Source organism: Lagopus leucura, unplaced genomic scaffold, assembly GCF_019238085.1.
Source record: "Lagopus leucura isolate 7727_CA_CO unplaced genomic scaffold, USGS_WTPT01 Super-Scaffold_100017, whole genome shotgun sequence".
Classification (NCBI taxonomy): Eukaryota; Metazoa; Chordata; class Aves; order Galliformes; family Phasianidae; genus Lagopus; species Lagopus leucura.
The window spans coordinates 13,641,356-13,660,296 of NW_024962271.1; the positions used below are offsets into that span (position 1 = coordinate 13,641,356).

The following is an 18,941-nucleotide window of genomic DNA, read 5'->3' on the forward strand; positions in this document are numbered from 1 at the left end:
TTTCAGACTGAAGGAAGCCAGCCACACTGTGTCAATAATAAGGAACTTATTAGCCTGAAAAAGATAAAGTATTGATCAGCTTGCTCACACCTTTCAAGAGCTTGCTGAGTATGAATTTAAAGGAAAACACCTCAGCCTTTGCATGAAAGGGATTTAAAGAGTACACATGAAGCGATTAAGAGTATTGCTGAACTGCAGAGTGCAGCAGCATGCAAAGCTCCTAAAGCTCCTCACCCAAAGATCACCAAGGCACATGAAGCTGCACAGCTGTGTTAGTAGGACTGCAACCACTGTTAATTCATCCAGGTGAGAAATTGCATTCATTAATTCAGACAAAATGTCCCCATACCTCAGCTGGACCCACAGCAATTTTATGCATCTTCCAATTGTACAATATTCTGCTACATGCTTTAAAAAAAAAAAAGTCTCTGGACTCAGCTCAGCACAGCTTAGTCTGGGTATTTCACCACCAACCACACAAGGGAAGGGCTGTATGGGCAGCAGCATAGCCAAGGCACCCGGCATGGGATGCTGCAGCGTGACGCCAGGAGCACCATCTCCCTGCTGCTGGCGGAGGGCTCAGCAGAGCAGTGCTGCCTCATACCAGCCCCTGCACAGCCTATTATTTCTAACTCCACCTGAGCAGCAAAGCACAAATCCTGCATACACAGAATGTGTCTCAGCAAGGGACACTAATTTTCAGCCTTCCCTCTAACCCTCGCTGGGCAATTCCAAAAAAAGCATGTCCTGGTAGAGCAGCCGAGCCCTTCCCATACACTCCTGACCTACATACATGCTTAATATGTTAATTTTTGTTTTGGTTTCAGAACAAAACCTGCCTTTTAAAGAATATTTTAACAGATTTTAAACCAGAAACACTGCACTCCCCTGAGGCATTAAAAAATGCAAACTGAAGACTTCCCATGTGTCGAGGTTATTACTTATTTCCTTCCAAAAACAGAAGAAGTGTTGCAACAGTTGTAATGCTCCAGCTCACTAGGCCAAGAAGATGTTTTCTTTCTGCACACTCATTAACCATAGTGTGGAACTCAATAACTGGTCTAATTTCCTACTTTAAATGTTTTTCTTCCCTCCGGTTTTCATTTTATGTTTTACATTTACATAGGACTACACTCGACCACTTACCTTGAGAGTCTAGATGCTGTCAGAAACAATAAAAGGAAAGGAAAAGTGTCTGGAATCACAGAAGCTTTAGTGTTGAAAATTGTAATTTAATTTCTGTAAATGAATTTAAGCACTCAAAGCTTTCTTTGTCAGCCACAGATGAGAAACTGATAGGCTTTGAAGGCAGGCAATGTTTTTTCAGTCAAACCTCTGAAGTAAATATTTACATTAGATATAATAAGAGATGTTATTTCACACCACAGATCAAATCGCAGCTAGTTATTAAATCTGGTATAATGCTGGGGAGCTCCCCGTTCCTGCTGCCCACAATGGGTGCTCTGTCACTGTGCTGGGAACCCCAGAACAGCTTCCCATCCCCAAGCATCTCTCAAGGTGCTTCCACAGCCTCAGGGGCCCTCACACAGCTTGCTGTGCAGCACAGGGATGGTCACCCCACCTGGTTCCAATCCTCAGACTAGATCAGCAGGGCTGGGGAGCGCACAGTGTTCAGGAGCTCAAGGAGAGGACCCTCACCCCAGTATCACAGATGAGAACAGGCAGGGCAGCAGCCTTAAGAGGGCATGGAGCAGGAGTGGGCACAGAGGCTTCTCCTTTTATTTGGAAAGTGGCTTTTCACAAGAAAGCCTCAGGGCATGGTAAAGATGACAACACCTCACCGGTGAGGAGGCACTTCATTTCCCCTTTTGCTCTAATAACCATTGAGGGTGGGTCACTCCCCTCCCATCCTGCCTTTCTTTGCCTTACTGCACATACTTAATGAGACTGCTCATTTAGGCATCCACTGTGCTGTACTTTTAAAGCAAGGTCATTAACTTCGGAAGCCTCACCTTACCTTTCATATCTGCACCATTTCTGCCTTCTATCTCACCAGAGCACGAGGGCAGCAACCAGCAGACTAAGGGCAATGGAATTCCTCCGCTCACTTATCCTGTGCCAATACACTGCAAAAGTTGCTTTGGTTTGGGTGGACACATGTCATGCCAAAGCATCTGAAAGGGAAGGGTCTGTCTGTAAGGGAGAGATGAAGGAAATCCTCAGCTATCACACTCACCCCAGCACAGTGAAGGTTCCCAGGCTGGTTAATGAGCTGGGCATCTCCCTGAGCGTATGCACAGCCACGCAGACCTGGCTCCCCAGGTAGCAAGGAGCTCACACAGGGAGGTAGCAAGGGCTCATACAACCTCCTCTCATCCCAAGTGCCATCAACTTGGGAAAACTTTTAAGCAAGATGATGCAATCCCATTAAATTTCAGAAGCACCAAAGAGAAATACAAAATAAAGCATGTTCTTACTACTGGCAGGCCACTGTAATATTTTCCTCTGCTCATCAGCATAATAAAACAGAGAGTAAGGCTCTGCAAACAAAATTAAGCCAGAAACCTTGCTAAAAGGGGCTAGAAATAGTAGTGCACTTCACCAGATATCCACCGAAGAAGAATACAAACATGTAGTTTCTAGGAAAGAACACAACCACGGTATGCTAACTACAGTAAGTATTAATTAAATCATTATTAGCAATCAATCTAATTTCTGTCACTTTCTAATATCTTAACTAAAGGCGTATTTGCGATACTCTTATAACAAGTTACAGCTCAAGCAATAGAGCTGCTTGCAATAATTCAGAAACATGTACACTTGCATATGAATATATCATGCCTAACTAATGAGATTGCTCATTTCATAACTTCAGTTCCATTTTTATTATTTCATAAAACTGGAAGTCCTTATCCATTTTATGAAAAACACCAAACCTTTGTGAAATTCATTAAATAAGCATAAAAAATTCATTAAACAAGTGAATTGCATTCATGGCTGCTTTGATGCAAATGCCCTTTAAGCAATGTAAAACTCCATATTGATTTAACCTTTCATGTTCTGATATTTTCATGTGGAGATATATATATATATATAAATCTTTATTCAAGGAATGAAATTAAGTTCTGATCCCTTGATCTCCAGCCAGGGTGAGGTAGATTGGTCAATTTAAATAGTCACTGCTGATCAGCAAACAGCTGAGTTTGTACTAAAGCACAGCACTAGTATTCCTGTACCTCCTTACCAGCAGATAAATACACAGATAAGATCTAGGACCAAATCAATACGATGCCTGAAGTTTTGTCTATAGAAGAGAGGCAACACTCACCCCTGCTGGGCTGAACATCACAAGGCCAAAGGGACCTGCTGAGGGGTAGCTACTCATTCCCATTGCCCCCACTTCCACTGAAAACAGCAGCCAGCTGCACAGCCAACAGGCTGGGCTCTGTCTGACTCCCTGTGCACCCAGGAGCTGCCCAAGATGGGAGCTGCAGTTTTCCTGAGGTTACTCTGTACCGCTATGCCCAGCAGATGCAATACTGTATTGTCTCACTTGCTGCTTTTGAACTCTATGGAAACCACAAAGCTCTCCAACCTTTAGGCAGACAGAAGTCACTGTGATCCCGAGCCCAGTAGAGTTCTTTTCTTCACTGTGTTTACAGTGCATAGTGCTACACAGGTGGTAATGCGATAAAGATGTTCCTGCAACCAAGCTACACACCCAATACCCAAAATATACAGTTAAAGTTGCCATGGACTGAAGCACCTGCAGTCCTCCAGCCATCCCCAAAGCTTCATTGATGGGAAGCAGTCATTTCAGAGGGTTTATAACAGTCTGACTGCAGCAAGCCATGGCAGAAGGACAGCCACTGTGCACTGTGCACTGACACAGCCATGCCCACGGCCAGGATTTGTGTGCTCACCCCACCATGAAGGTGCCAGCTTGGAGGGTACTGAGCAAACTCACCATAGTGAGCCTCAATGCAACCCCAGAAAATCAGTGGGACTTCAAGGGGATTTAAATGACACTGTTAAATACCATATAAAACACTGCTGGACCACTGCTGAGCCTAAAGCACGCAGGTGCCAGTGGAGCAGAGCTCAGTGCCACCTCTTGACACTCCCATGCCATGCACGTACGTACGTGGTACCCTGCAACCCCACTACCCTCCTTGCAGGTGCCTCTCCAGGATGTGTTCTTCTCCTCAGGCTCACTGAGATCCAGCAAACCGAGCCAGGAACAACTTTTTCCATTTATAACCATTTAAATTATAAACAATAAATTTTACACACCAAAACAGGTCTTTAATCCTCATATTTCTCTCCAAAATACACCCAGACATCCTAATTCTCAGTTGGCTCAGCCAAACAAAACAAATTAAGTCTCTAGCCCAAGTTTTCCAGGAGTTAAAACTGAGCCCCAAAGCATTCAAATAAATTTTAAAAAGAAAATCACAGCTAACATATTCAAAGCATCATCACTTTCAAAGGTCTCCTCAATTTTTACCCAACTTCCCAGAAAACACTGCCTCAAAAGGAAAGCAGAGAGTTTCTCAGAGAAAGACAGAATAGCACCCAGAGAAGCTTTGCACAAGGGACACCAGCACACAGGCAGGGCTGCCCTGCAGCAGGGAGGAAGCAGGGCACGGCCCAGCCACCTCCGTGCCTCCCAGCCTCACCATGCTGCAGGACAGCCCAGAATGGGCAGCTGCCAGCCTCAGAGAGCACCTGGAGCCCTTTAACTTCATCATTATGAGGTTTTAGTTCACGCTGCCCTTGGCACCCTGGGACAACGATAGGGCCCAGGGGGACCCTGCAGGTCCTGGAGCTGTGGGAGCACACATTTCCACCACAACAGAAAACTAAAACTGGCTTTGTGATAATTGTAAAAGGAAAAAAAAAAGGAGATAAAAACCTTGGGAGCTTTTTCATGATTACTAATTTAACATACAAACTATGTTTTATTGATAGTTCCAATAGCAAATCTGCCTTCCGCATACACTGCAGCTAATGTCTAAAATAAGATGAGCAAGAAGAGAATCTTGCATCTAAGGCTTTTTTTTTTTTTTTAAAAAAAAAAAAAAAAAAGGATTACAGAATCACAGAATGGCCAGGGTTGGAAGGGACCTCAAGGATCACAAAGCTCCATCCCCCCTGCCACAGGCAGGGCCACCAACCTCCACATTTAATACTAGACCCGGCTGCCCAAGGCCCCATCCAACCTGGCCTTGAACACCTCCAGGGACGGGGCATCCACAGCCTCTCTGGGCAGCCTGTTCCAGCACCTCACCACTCCCTCTGTAAAAAATTTCTCCCTGACATCCAACCTAAATCTCCCCACCCTCAACTTAAAACCATTTCCCCTTGTCCTGCAGTTATCAACCCTTTCAAAGAGTTGATTCCCCTCCTGTTTGTAGGATAATTTGCTATGAGAGCTCAAACAAGCTGTAGATGTTCAACAGGGAAGTGTTGTGCACGGCTGCTCCATGTGCTTCCAGCCCTGCAGCAGAGCTCCATCCCTGCATGCTGGAGCCACACATTGGGTCACCAATCAGTTTCCCAGTTAAATAAATTCTTGGTGCAACAGCACACCAACTTCTAACATTTGGCTCTGCATGTGTTATTAGAAATGGAGGCATAAACTCCAGAGAGTCCGCAGCACAAACATAGCTCATTTGTCTGGAGCAATATTATTTGGCAGGGAAGTAAAAATTAATACTGTATGTTTTGGAAAGAAAAATGATTTTCCCTAGATCTCACACATAAATAAATGAGGCATATGGAAGGAGCAGACCCAGAGCAGCTCGAGGCTAGTGGGGCCACTGCAGCTGAGAACATGGTCTGGGGGCTCCCCATGGCCCCACGCTGCAGCATCACCTCCTGGGGGCTGGGACACTGCCTGTCACCCAGCACAGTTCCCTTCCTGAGCACACACTGCCCCATCAGCTGTCAGTGGAAAACTTACAGCAGCTGCAAATAACCACAGTGCTGTTAATGTGTAAACACAGCTTTCTGCAGCCTCTTCCTTGCATTTAAATCAGTTTCACTTGAGGAAAAAAAAAAAGTTTGTTTTAGCAAGGCTAACCAGTCAGTGATGTGTTTGGCTGGGAACTTGTTATGTTTTGCTACTTTATCATGTATCTATTTCCATGTTCAAAGGCTAGTTAAATTATTTACACTACACTTCATATATTGTGTACAACACTTGCCTTGAAACGAACAGCTGCAGAGCTGAGATCCTCAAGTCCATGCCTTGGAACACAGCGCTACACCTCATGGGCACAGGAAGCCTCACCTGCAGCTCTACTCAACTGGAGAGCCACATGGAAGCATTTAATTCTTTGGGACGTTAGAGGACACGAGGTATAAATGAACAAACTGAGTGCTAGCTCTGCAAAAACAACAAATCTGTACAATTGTACAAATCTGCAACATACAGGTGAACCACTATCAGTGGCACCAAAGCTGAAATGTACCACCTTCCACCTCACTGTGTTCACATCCACTGGCTGGTCTCCTTAAACGTTCAGCAAGCATCAATGACTATCAGCAGGTGTAATTTCTGACACACGTAATAGAATATTGGTGGCAAGGTTCAATTTCTACTGCCGTACCACCAGCATCTGGCTCTGACACCGTGAGCCAAATACAACTCTCAACCAACCTGGACACAGAAGTCAGGCAGCCAGTTCTTCTTGCCAAGAATCAATGCTCTACAGCCTTAGCACTCATCTCAGTCTGAGACCTTACCAGCACAGTGTTCTCAACAGCAGCATTTGCAAGACCCAAAATATTAAATAACTAATAAGGCACTGACCCACCCAGTCCCCAATGACCTCTCAGCTTGGGCAATTCTCTGCACCACTGTTGGGTCACCTGAAATTGGGTTTTCCAGCAGAAGGCCCCACATCAGATGGAGGACAAGACAGTAACCCAATCACAAGGCTCAGAGTTCTGTTCCATGTAAATTCGTTCCAATTATATAAACTGCCAAATTAAGAAATGAGGTATTTAAAAACAAAGGGGTTATAACAGAGCCACAAATACAAAAACATCACAGAAATCTGTAATTCCATTCCTTGCCTTGCTTGCCTATTGAAGTGCCATATGCTGCTGCAAGTGCTGTAAAAATATCATAATAAGATCATAATTATAAGGTTTGTTGAATTACAGAGTAAACAAGCCACTTATTTACATTTAAATACAAACACTGGTAATTGAAATGTCACATGCTTCTCTGTTCTCAGCTCCGGGAAAATAGCTATCTACTGACAGCTTGATGTGCCTCTCACCAGCAGCCCAGATCCATGATGCTCTCCATGTCGGTTCCTGTTTGTTTGTGTCATTCCACTTCCACCTTCCAGCCCCTGGGCTCAGTGCTGTGGAGCAGTACACAGCTGGCAGCCAGTGCTCCCAGGGGCTGACATGGGGAAACACCACAATGACTTTAGGAAACCAATTTTAAGATGACCTCATTGAAGCCATGCAATGATGCATCTGAATCAGGTCTCATTAGGAGTCCGGCTCAGACTGAAGGTGGGCATAGGCACAACAGACACATCAGGATTTTGTACATGGTTTCTGCTCCCACATACTTCACTTCTGATAGCTCCTCACACCTGTATTGAGTCATGGCCTTGCTCCAAGACTGCTGCTCTCCTGTGTCATGTGGAAGCCAAGGTTGGGGGCGAAATGTATCAGCTTAGGTTAACGGCCCTGTACTTCAGCATGAGTTAATGGTGAAGCTTGCAGTTAGCAACAGCAGCTCTAGGCTAATGCTAAACCAGAGGATCTCAGTCACCTGCTCTGCTTCCCTGCACCTTCCCCAAAACAATCCCTTCTTTCTGGTTTAATAATTAAATGTCCCAAGGAAAAATAACTCTGAAAAAGCAGACGAGTGCCTTGAGCTCCGTGAGAACAAGCACCACTCACAGGAAAACACAAGAGGAGAAACTACTCTGGGGCAATCACAGCTCAAGAGAAATCCCAAGACCCAATGGCAAGATAGGCTGCATGGCTAGAGGACAGCAGAAACAGCCAGCCTAAGTGACAGCAGTACCTTCGCACTGGACCAGCATCATGAGATGTGATATTTGTAGACCATACATTAACATTATTAGGGTAAGAGTGCTAATAACAAGGGCAATGTTTCCTTAATTACACTGGCTTCGTACCAGCCTAACAGTGGCAGCATGCAGCACTCTGCAAAGAGCTCCCCTGCTGGGTTTGGGGCCACCCAGATGCAACACCACAGTGCATTAATGACCAGGTCTGCTTCTTACAGGATTCTGGCTTTTGTGCTTTTTGGATCTCTTTAGTATTGAAGGCCTTCCCAGTAATGTCCCTATGAATCCTGAAGACCCCAACAACGCAGCTGCAGATTAGGCTGTAAGAGCAAACAAGGGACAAATCAGCAGCACAGGAGCAGACTCACCTGATTCTGTCTACAATAAAGTGCCATCCTGCAATACTGGGGGGCCATGCTTCCTACACCAGTGCAAACCATCTCCTCTGAAGTTCACGCACTGTGCTTTCAAATGTTTTTTTGTTTTCAATCTGAGCTTTGGATACTGCACCAGCAACCACCCTGCTCACTCCTGCCTCCAGCAGGGCCACCTCAGCAGGCTGCTGCAGAGCAATGGCACTAGGCTCAGTCACTCCACAGACAACACAACTTCACACAAAGGGGAGGAAACACAGAAGAGGCACGTGGGCTGCACCCCTTCCCTAGGAGCTACTAAAACAGTCAGAAGACATCTCATGTTAACTTCCCCTTGAAAATAAGAAGCATTGCACATTCCCATCTTTGTTTCATTTTCTCATACTTGCTTCGTCTCCCCTTCACAAATCATGAAGGTGAATAATGGACCAAGAATAACGTGCGTATGTTTAAAAATATAACAGCCAGCACAAGTCAAGACAAGGATGAATTCTTCCCCAGCAAAGTAAATTAACAACTAAAGTAGTAAATGAAATAAAAATAATAATAACAACTAAGCCACATAGTTAGACGCATAAAACCCTTCCCAGAGGCTCTGGTGAGCAGCCACCAATCTGTCCCACAAGAAGCTTCACCGCATTGCCTGTAGAGCCATCCCACTCCACACAAACAGAACACTTGATGGAGTTTTCCCTTTGCCTCTAGAGGAGAGCACACACAGCTGACACAGCACCACAGCTACACACCACTCCCCAGCCAAGGTGGGCAGTGACTCCTACCATGGATCTGAGCCCTCAGGAGGTGTCCTCCACCCCCAGAACGCACCACAGTAGTTCCCCCAGCACATCAAGGACATCATATTAAGACACTCGCCTTAAACAGTCCATCCCACAGCCATGGAGTCCTGCTCCCACATCCCTGCTGTCCCACACTGCAGCCTCCTACCTCAAGTGCACAAACTCCACCCCCTCAATGCAGCCCCCATGTAGGGTCTCCTTCCTTCTCCAACACAGATGGAATTGCCCTCAGCTGGGGGCAACTTGCAATTCAAGTGGCCTAAATTCACCTGCGGCTGCAGTCATCCACACCACAGCTGTATTTTAACCTTAATTATAAAATCCAAGGGAAAATCCAGGCTCTTCTTTCTCCTTTTTTGAGAAGGAAAACAATCTTCTTTGGAAAATGTGAGTGCCATCGCTCTGGCGTTGTGGCCATCTCAGAAGTACATCTGAAGAGGTGACTACCACTGAGGTGTATGACCAAGGAATCCCAACCCCACTGGTGATGTAGGGAAGCCATTGGCCTACAGACCCTGGGTGCTGCCAGGAATCCCACTCCCATCGCTCATCCCAGGAATGAAACCACACAGAGGGCTGAGAAATTATGCCTGCAGACAGAGATTTTAGAAAGATCATTGCTGATTGCCGCTTCCTACTGTCATAATGAGCCTCCTCGTTCTGAAAGTCACTTCAGGAAAACCAATACCCTTTTATGAGTTAAACTGTTTGGAACAACTTTCTAACAATTACTCAACTCCTCTGAAATTTCTTTCATGGGATTGAAGGTTTTTCTCGTATCACATTATCTGGATTTCTCATGGATTATGCATTTCTCCAAAACTCGCTATTTGCAGATTAAAGAGAGAAAGGAAAGTTAGAAAGGACACAATAGAAAAAAGATCAGTAAAGAAAAATATTTTAAATATTAATGACCAAGGGGGAAATGGAAACACATTAAAGGCAAATGTGAGAGCTTTTAAATATGTTATTAAAATTGATTTATAAATGAGATTCTTCTTTAAGCAAGTGCTTCAGCCTTCACTCCTTATTTCCTTCTGCTGTCTCTCCAAGCATTGGTGTCACCACCCAAAGCCTGTGCATCAAGGAGAAATATCTGCAAAATAATTAGGCTGGCAATGACTGCGTGCTGTTCAAAGGGGAAAACATCACCCTGTTAAGCACCTCGGAGAGGAGATGAAACGCTGGCTGCCACCAACTGCTGCACAGGTACGTGCAGGGCATCGCCCCGAGCCCCAGGGCTGCTCAGCACCATTCCCAATGGGAGCAGAGCGGGCAGGGCAGGGACCTGGCACATCCACAGACGCAGACACCAATTGGTTACAAAGGTAGAAAGAAACATTTCCCATTTTATCCTCCTTGACGGACCCGGCAGCAGAAGCGTATTGCGCAAACCGTGCGATTAATGTACCCCAAATAGTGGAAATTATCCTTGAAAGGAATAAATGTTGTAAATCTGAGGGGAAGCACCGGTATATATTTAACAAATTAGTCTCTACATATTTAATGTTCACATAGATAGGCAAAATGCTTTATTTTAGTGCTGCTATCGGCCATAAACCACCATCACGTTAGAGGTGAAAACTCCAAACAGAAATATAAAACATCACTGAGAACCACAGAGCTCGTAAGTTTGATTTTGTGGTGAGAATGGTCCACAGAACTCATTCTGAATGTCCTCGTAAGATCCTTTTTATAGCAGGTTATGAATCATCACATGATATCTTTAAATGGATGATCAATACTATATTTTCCCATAAAACGTTTGGTTTGAAATCCGATTTTAAGTGCATTAGAGTTTTTGTGCACCGAATGAGTGAGTGTCATAATAAATTGTCATCGGATACGAAAGAAATATAGCTTAGATTAATTGCCATATTTATTTATGAGTCTATAAAATACATTGTGAAAGTTCTGGCACATTTTTGGGATACCAGCTTGAACTTTCAAGAAAGTTAAAAGCATTAAGTGAGACTGAGAGTAGATTTATTATTGGAATGTTTTTAATTGCAGTTCCAACCAGACACAGGTATTAGAATGGTTGTGCCCTTAATGGCCACGTCTCATGTGTTTTTTCTTTAAAAATGATATACTTCCCATATTTTCATTGATTTTACGAGATTTATTGTAGATTAGCGCTGCCTGTGTGTGAACTCCCCAGCGGTCCCTGCCTCCCCAGGCAGCTGGCCCAGCCCTCAGCACCTCCAGAACATGGCTGGAGGGGGACGGGGGCACTGGAGGGTGTGGGGATGCATCCTGTGTGCATGGCACCAGGACCAACGGACCTCAGGGTGAGAGCAGGGCTCCTGCTCATTGCTCCCTCCTCCAGGGGCAGATTCAGATCTATTTGGAGCAGCAGGCTGAGCCCTTCGCTCAGGCTTGAACTAAGGGAGAGGCTCCTTGGGGACAGCTGATTTGATGGGCTGGGATGAGGTGTCCTAGGTTAAGTGCTTTTGGTCTCTGGTATGAGCTATCAGAGCAGCTCTTTCCAATGTGCAGCAAACACGGCTGGGTTTTGGTAAATTACAAATGAAGGTAAATAAAGCAGCAGCTCCAATCCCCATGTTTAATGGGGCACGTAAGCTGGTGATAACTCATGGAAAATAAGGCACCATCGCATGTAACCGGCACACTAATTAAAGCATAGATCCTGGAAATTACAGCGAGCAGACTAGGAAATGGAATAAAACTGTCATTCACTGCCACAGAACAAAGATGATGAATGATACCTGCAGTAATACAGATCAGAGCCTCCAGCTCAGAAGCAGCCCACTCACCCAGACTGCCCCTTCTCTCCAGCAGCACAGCAGCTGTGCAGAGGCCAAGGAGACACTGCATGGTGTGGTGCCCAGCAGCACCAGGTGAGCCTGGCGTCCAGCTCAGCTGTGCCAAAGGAGCCATGGATCACCCTGCTGCACAGCTCCTTTAACAAAGCAGCCTTTCCGTAGTGGCCAAGCAGAGTGAAGGTCCACTCAAGGCCACCACACCGTCCATGGCTCCATTGGCTGTCACTGCCCCTCCCCTCTGTGCTCCTCACAACCCTCCCCGCACCGTGGCAGAGTGCAGGAGCATCCGACACCAGTGGAGCAAAACCATTCAGCTCCTCCAATTGCCATAGGTGCACAGCTAGCCAGCAACACCATTTTGATGATCCCTTCTGGAGTATGAATGCCCAAAGACAACCAGAGTTATTCCCACTGTGTTCCAAAGTTGCTCTAAAAAAGCCCCCCAGCCCCTCGTGTTTCTCCCCCGGTTCACAGGGCAGCACTTTATCCTCCCAATTACATCTTGCCCCACACCAGCGTGTGTCCCACGCTTCACTGTGCCAGTTCTCCCCTCTGTCCTGAAAACAGTTCTATTTTCTGCTTGTACGCTGAGCAATTAAAATGCTTTATCTCCAACAAGATATTAATCTTAATACTGTCCTAATTTGTTTCATCTTTTTCTGCCTCTCATGCAGAAATCGGTCTTGACAATAGCCACTGAGATAAGGGCAGTGCCCAGCGAGCTGCACAATGCACCATCATATACACTATTTTAGTTTGTCAAAACAATTAGTGTTCATTTTGGCTTTATTCAGTTAAATCTACAATGACTGATCAGTATAAATTATGTATTAGGCTGCCCAGCTGTACTTGTTTATTCATGCATGGACTTGAAGAATTTTCATTTTCTCAGTACAAAAAAAAAGATGCGGCCAAAAGAATCCCCCCATATTCTAAAATATAAAGAGACTTTATTCTCCACCACATTTCTGCTGCTTGTTTTTGAAGCTGCTTTGTTCCTGCCTCTCTCAGAACGTTATTCTTCCTTCCCAGAGCCGCTGCTCTAACGCTTATGTCAATTAACTTATTATTTCCTTCACAGTTATCGGCGCCTGTGTTTGTGTTGCTGCAAAGCATGCACTGCTCCTCTCAATTACCTCTAAGCAAAGAGGTAATCACAGCTAAAACAAATGGTGGTGGTTGTAAAAGCACCAAAAATCACAATGTGGGCTGCATCTGAACTCCTGCCTTGCTTCAAGAGGAAGAGCTCGGGGAAATGTGTACTGTTGTGCTCCCCTCTGTTAGGAACAGAAGTTTGTGAGTTGAGGGGGTTGCTGTGGATCTGCCTGTGCTCACAGTCACAGCCCTGGCTGGGCAACTCAGAACAGGCACTGTGTTGGGCACATGTGGGGACAGCTTAAGTGGGGCACAGACGGCACGAGTTTGGATAAAGAGAAATCTGCAGTGACCTCTTACAGCACCAGTTCACCAGTTATGCTTCTCTGAGAGGCAGCAGAATGGAATCGAAGCTGTTTCCCTGCAACGAAAGTAGCAAATTGCACGTTGCTTCCCAAAGCACAGAACCAGGCTGAGTTCAAGATGCTGCTCACAGACAGCTGGGAAAAGGCAGAGCCCTCATTGCTGCTGGCCGCAGCCGGGGCCTAAGGGCAATTCATGGGGTAGCTCCTGGGCACAGGGAGGAACGGAGCGTGTGGCAAAACACTTCCATAGGGCCAAGCACTGCCGGAGCATGGCCATGGATCATAGCTGGGCTCAGCTGAGCATGCCCAGCAGTCAGAGATGCACTCAGGTTGGCTGCACAACTGAAGTCAGAATACACAATGCCTGCTTCTTTGGGCGGACAACACATGTGCCGGTAAAAAATAAAAAAAATAAAAAATAAAAAACCATGAATAAATTAACAAATGAAAGAAAAAAGAGGGAAAAAAAAAAAAAAAAGGAAAAAACCCCTCAATTTTGCTGAATGAAGTGCTTTAGAACAAGTGGTTTTATTACTTTATAATTAGCATAATTTCCCCCAGAGGGATTCTCGCAATTAAATAATTAGCAGTAATGCTCCCCAGAGGTGCTCCGTCAGGACGCTCCCAGCCGCCCCGCAGCCCCGCGCAGCGCCCCGCCCGGCCCGGCGCGCAGCTCGGCAGCGCCACCCGTCGGCACCGGGCGGCACCGGGCAGTGGGACGGGCAGAGCGGCCGCCGCCCGCCGGGCCCAGCGCCGGAACGGGGAAAAGTTGTCGGCTTTTCTTTTTTCTTCTCTCTTTTTCTTTTTTTTCCACCTTTTTTTTTTTTTCCCCCCCCCCCTTAATTTCTAGTTTTGTTCGTTTCCCCCCGAAAGCAAATCGCGGCCGGGCCCGTCGCAGGGGGATCCCCGTTTACCACCCGCGGATGTCGCCTCAAAGGCAAACCTGCACGATGGCCGCTGCCGTCAGTTAATCGGTGCCGCTGGGCGCTGCGGTGCGGGCTGGGCCGGGCTGCGGGCAGCCATCCACCCTTACCCGCCCCGACCTCTCCTCTAGGGAGGCACGACCCGGGCCCGGCTCCGCTCCGCTGCGGGGGTAACCAGGGATCGGACGGCAATAGTATCCCGACGGGAGTCTGGCGGAGCCGCTTGCCCACCGCCTGCCCTCCGTCCGAGCCCTGGGGAAACAAGCTCGTTCAGTGCCGCGATTTCCCCCCTTATCACAATTTTTTTTCCCCCGGAGTCAAATTCGGATTGCTTAAAAAATAAAAGGAGCGAGACCAACAGGGAAACACTCGCTGCCTGCCTCCGCCCCAACGGGACGGCACCGCGGGGCTGCGGGCGCTGCCGGCCCCTGCCCCGTCGCATCCGCTACCGCTATCGCTGCCTCTGCCCGCCGCTCCCCATCCCTACCCGTACAGCTGCCCCTGCCCCATTGCATTCCCCCGTCGCGGTCCCTATCCCTATTCCTATCCCTACCCCTGCCCTGCCCGCCGCTGCCCGCCGCTGCCGGCAGCCCGTGACGTCAGCCAGCCCGCTCCTCGCCCACCGCGGAACGCTCGAGACCTATAGAGCAGAAAATAATGCACCAAGCGGGTCCGTGTCTTGCGAGCCCGACGTGATTTCCCCCCTCCTTCAAAAAGAGGAAAAAAAAAAGAAAAAAAAAAAAGCCCCTTTGCACTTAAACTCTTTATACATGTGGGGTGGCTTTTTAAACTCTCTCTATCCAAACATATTTATTCAAAGCGATGGGAAGCGGGGGGCAGCCGATTTTATTTTTGTTTAACCCAGGCAGGGAGCCCCCCCCCGCCTCAGATGTCGGGCTGCTTTTCTTAAGTGCAATCATCTATAATTGAGCAAAAAAAAAAAAAAAAAAAAGAAAAAAAAAAGCCATACGTGGAAATGTGTGTGTGAGAAGGTGCATCCTGAAGCGGGGTTTAGTTACAATCGATCTTGGGGGGAAAATATTGCCTATGGTCCAAAAATAAGGAGCGGCTATGTCTTTCTCCCAGTTCGGATACCCCTACAGCACCACTTCGCAGGTAAGGCGAGTGAGCAGCACTCACTTTTGTTCAGATTCCGCTGCTGCCGTCCAGATGTCTGTTCCCCCTCCCTTTTTTTCCTCCCTTTCCCTTACTTGGAGTCTTTTTTTAAAAGGGCACATCTGGAGCCTTTTTTTAAAAAATGTGCGTGTGTGTTTATGTCTCGTTCGTGTCGTGTTAGGCTTAAACAAATAGCTCGCAGTTCGCACAGCGAAAGGCGTTTGGGAAACCGGTGCTTCCTGTCCCCGCTCCCCTTCCACCGCTCACTCGGAAGCGCAACAAACAAACACACGCGCGCTCCGTCCCTCCGTGCCGCGCTCCCCGGGCGCCGCTCCCCGCGGAGCCGCCGTCGGACCCCGCACCCCGGGGCGCTCCGCACCGCCGCCCCGCGCCGCGCCCCGGCTTGGGTGGGACGGTTCGGGCGCCGCAAGCACGGCGAGGTGTGTGTGCCTCCCCCGCTCGGGAAGTTCGCCGTCCCTTTCAACTTATTGAAATCGAGTGCCTTCGATTGCGTTAGCTGACATATTTACTGCTTTGTCTATTGTGGAATTAACTGTAATCGCAACTTCTTGCCTTGAAATCGATGCTAACGGACCGAGGGGGGCGGGCAGGGGGGAACCGCGCGGATCCTTTGCCATTTTCGAGAGCGACCGTTCCCTCCGAGTTCCGCCCGCTCCGCTCCGCGCGTCCCCGCTCCCCGCCGCTCCCCCGCCCCCGCCCGCCCCCGCCGCTCCGGGGCTGCCCCGCGGCCGCTCAGCGCGCCCCGTCTCTCCGCCGCAGTTCCTGGTGCCCGGCAGCCCCGGCGCGTCCTGCTGCGAGCCCGCTCCCCGCTCCGGCCCGGATGCGTCCTCGGCGCCGGCCGCCGCCTCGCTGTGCTGCGCCCCGTACGAGAGCCGGCTGCTGGCGCCCGGCCGCGCCGAGCTCAATGCGGCGCTGGGCATGTACGGAGCCCCGTACGCCGCCGGCCAGGGCTACGGCAACTACCTGCCCTACAGCGCCGAGCCCGCCGCCATCTACACCGCGCTGGTGAGTGAGGGAGCGAGGGAGCGCCCGACGGCCGCGGCGGCGCGGCTCAGCCCTGCGGGGCCGTCGAGGGCCGGGGATGGGGTCGGGGTCGGGGTCCCACCGCTGCCGCTTGCCTTGCAGAACCCCCAGTATGAGATCAAGGATGGCGCCAGCACGCTGCACTCGGGGATCACGCAGCCCGCCGCTTACTACTCGTACGAGCACTCCCTGGGGCAGTACCAGTACGACAGGTAACCGCGCCGCCGGAGCGCCCGGGGAGGCGGCCGGGAAGCCGGGCGGGCAGGGCCGGGATGGGGTCGGGCACCCCTCACGCCGCTCCCGCAGGTACGGGCCAGTGGATTTCACCGCTTCGGCCCGGCGCAAGAATGCCACTCGGGAGACGACGAGCACCCTGAAGACGTGGCTGTACGAGCACCGCAAGAACCCGTACCCCACCAAGGGCGAGAAGATCATGCTGGCCATCATCACCAAGATGACCCTCACCCAGGTCTCCACCTGGTTCGCCAACGCGCGGCGGCGGCTCAAGAAGGAGAACAAGATGACCTGGTCTCCCAAGAACAAAGCGGGGGAAGAGAGAAAGGAGGACGGCACGCGGCACGACGGGGAGTTCGGCGCGGGGAGCGACGGCCGAGGTAGGGCAGGGCGAGACAGGACGGGTCGGGCGGTGCGGAGAGGCCCCGGGCCCCGCACCTGCCCTAAGGACCCGCCGCCCCGCTGTATGTTGAGCAGAGCGGAAGAGCTGCAAGGAGGACAAGGAGCTGCGACTCAGCGACGTGGACGACCTGGAGGAGGAGGACGAGGAGGATGAGGACGAGGAGGAAGCGGGGAAGGCGGCGAAGGGCCGGCCCGGCTCTCTGCAGGAAGCCCCCGGCCCCGGCGCGGCTCTGCCCGGTGCCCCGCGGAGCGCCTGCAGCGTGCCCGGGCCGTGCCGCGCCTTCCCCTGCCCCCGGGTCCCCTCCGCGGCCCCCGCTGCCCTCGCCCCTCCGCCGCCCTACGCGTCCCCGGAGAAGCCGCGCATTTGGTCGCTGGCCCGCACGGCCGGGGCCAACGCGGCGCGCAGAGGCAGCCCCGAGGGTCGCGGTACGGAGGAGGGCGGCGGGGCGGCGGGGGAGCTGCCCCCGGCCGCAGAGGCCCCGTTCCGGAGCTCCGCCTTCAGCCCCCAACCCGTCCCGCGGAGCTGCGCGTCCCACCGCGGCCAGGGGCAGCCGTGCCAGTACGCGGCGGGCGAAGGTACCCGCGCCGGCGGGGCGGCGGGGGGGACGGGGCGGACGGGGCTGCCGCTTCCTGCGCGCCCGCGGCCCTGAATCGTGCCCGGCGGCCCGGGATGCGGCGGGGCCGGGTCGGGCGGAGCCCCCGCGAGCTGCGTGTATCTGTGCAGGCTTCGGGCGGGGCGGCGGGGGCGGCCCGGGAGGCGCCGAGCCGGGCGGGACGTGCCTGGAGCGGCTGCGGACGGCCTTCAGGCCGGTGCTGAAGAGGTGAGGTAGGTGAGGGGCCGCCCGCTCCGCCCCGCTCCCGGCGCTGCCCCGGCCGGGCGCGTCCCCGCGGTGCCCGTCCCGGGCCGCTCACTCCGCCTCTCCCCCTCCCCCCGCTCCCGCAGGGCCGCCTGCCCCTTCCTGAGCGCCGGCGGCGGGGCTCTGGCTGCAGCCAGGCTCTCGCCCTGAAGCAGGACCCGGTACTGCCCAGCGCCGAGCCTCCGGCCCGGGCACGGCGGGCACCGCTGCTCGCAGGGCGGGCGGAGCGGTCCCGACCTCGATGCCGCTCGTTAAATACGCGCGATTGATGTCTTTACCAAAACCGAGACTCAGCTTTTCTCCCGTTTCCCCACGTCGTGCTTTTGTTGTTACTTTCCCCCCAAACCCGCTGGTTCCATTGCTCGGAGCGGCGGCGCACGATGCGCAGTCCCCGGCAGCACTGTCCCGGCCGCGCCGTGACCCCGCGGCACTCGGCGCTGCTCCGGGCGGGGACGGGGCGGCGGCGGTCGGGCGACCTCGGTGGGTCCGGGCCGCCGCCTCCGCCCCGGGCAGCGCTGCTCTCCGCGGAACGGCCGAAAAAGGGAAACCGCATCTCTGCATTCTTTCTGTTTAATTAGAAGTGTCATCAAACACTTTATGTTCGAACTAATAAACCAAGCAGGGATGAGGAAAGAATGTTTCTTTGTTCCTGTTTCTAGAAGCAGTGGCAATAATTTAAATTAATAACTGCGGTAATTAAGAGGTCATCTATAGATCAAGCCGATACCTGCCATTTCGAAGTTCACCGGGGTCAGCATTTACATTAAGTCATTTGTGGTCAATAGAGTCCAATGAATTCTGCCTTAATAAATCAGGGAAATCAATCTTGAATATCGAGTACACTTCTCTGTGTTTACCCAAGGTACCGAAGGCAGCGGAGGGAATTCCTGGGGGTGCGGACGTGGGGCTGGGGCAGCGGAG

At 50.7% G+C, this 18,941-nt stretch overlaps 1 protein-coding gene across 1 annotated transcript; it reads left to right on the forward strand.

The window, feature by feature from the left end:
• Window positions 1–15,438: 15,438 nt before the first annotated feature.
• Window positions 15,439–17,813, forward strand: IRX6 (iroquois homeobox 6). The gene is made up of 5 exons (XM_042877291.1): window positions 15,439–15,483; window positions 16,264–16,509; window positions 16,630–16,739; window positions 16,834–17,141; window positions 17,239–17,813. Exons 1-5 carry the CDS (start codon window positions 15,439–15,441, stop codon window positions 17,811–17,813), a joined length of 1,284 nt encoding a protein of 427 aa, XP_042733225.1.
• Window positions 17,814–18,941: the final 1,128 nt, after the last annotated feature.

Coding starts and splice junctions, on each gene's coding strand:
- IRX6 (XM_042877291.1), top strand. CDS start 15,439: ATGTCTTTCTCCCAGTTCGGATACCCCTACAGCACCACTTCGCAG. Junction 16,510..16,629: donor CCGCCATCTACACCGCGCTG/GTGAGTGAGGGA, acceptor CTTGCCTTGCAG/AACCCCCAGTATGAGATCAA. Junction 16,740..16,833: donor GGGCAGTACCAGTACGACAG/GTAACCGCGCCG, acceptor CCGCTCCCGCAG/GTACGGGCCAGTGGATTTCA.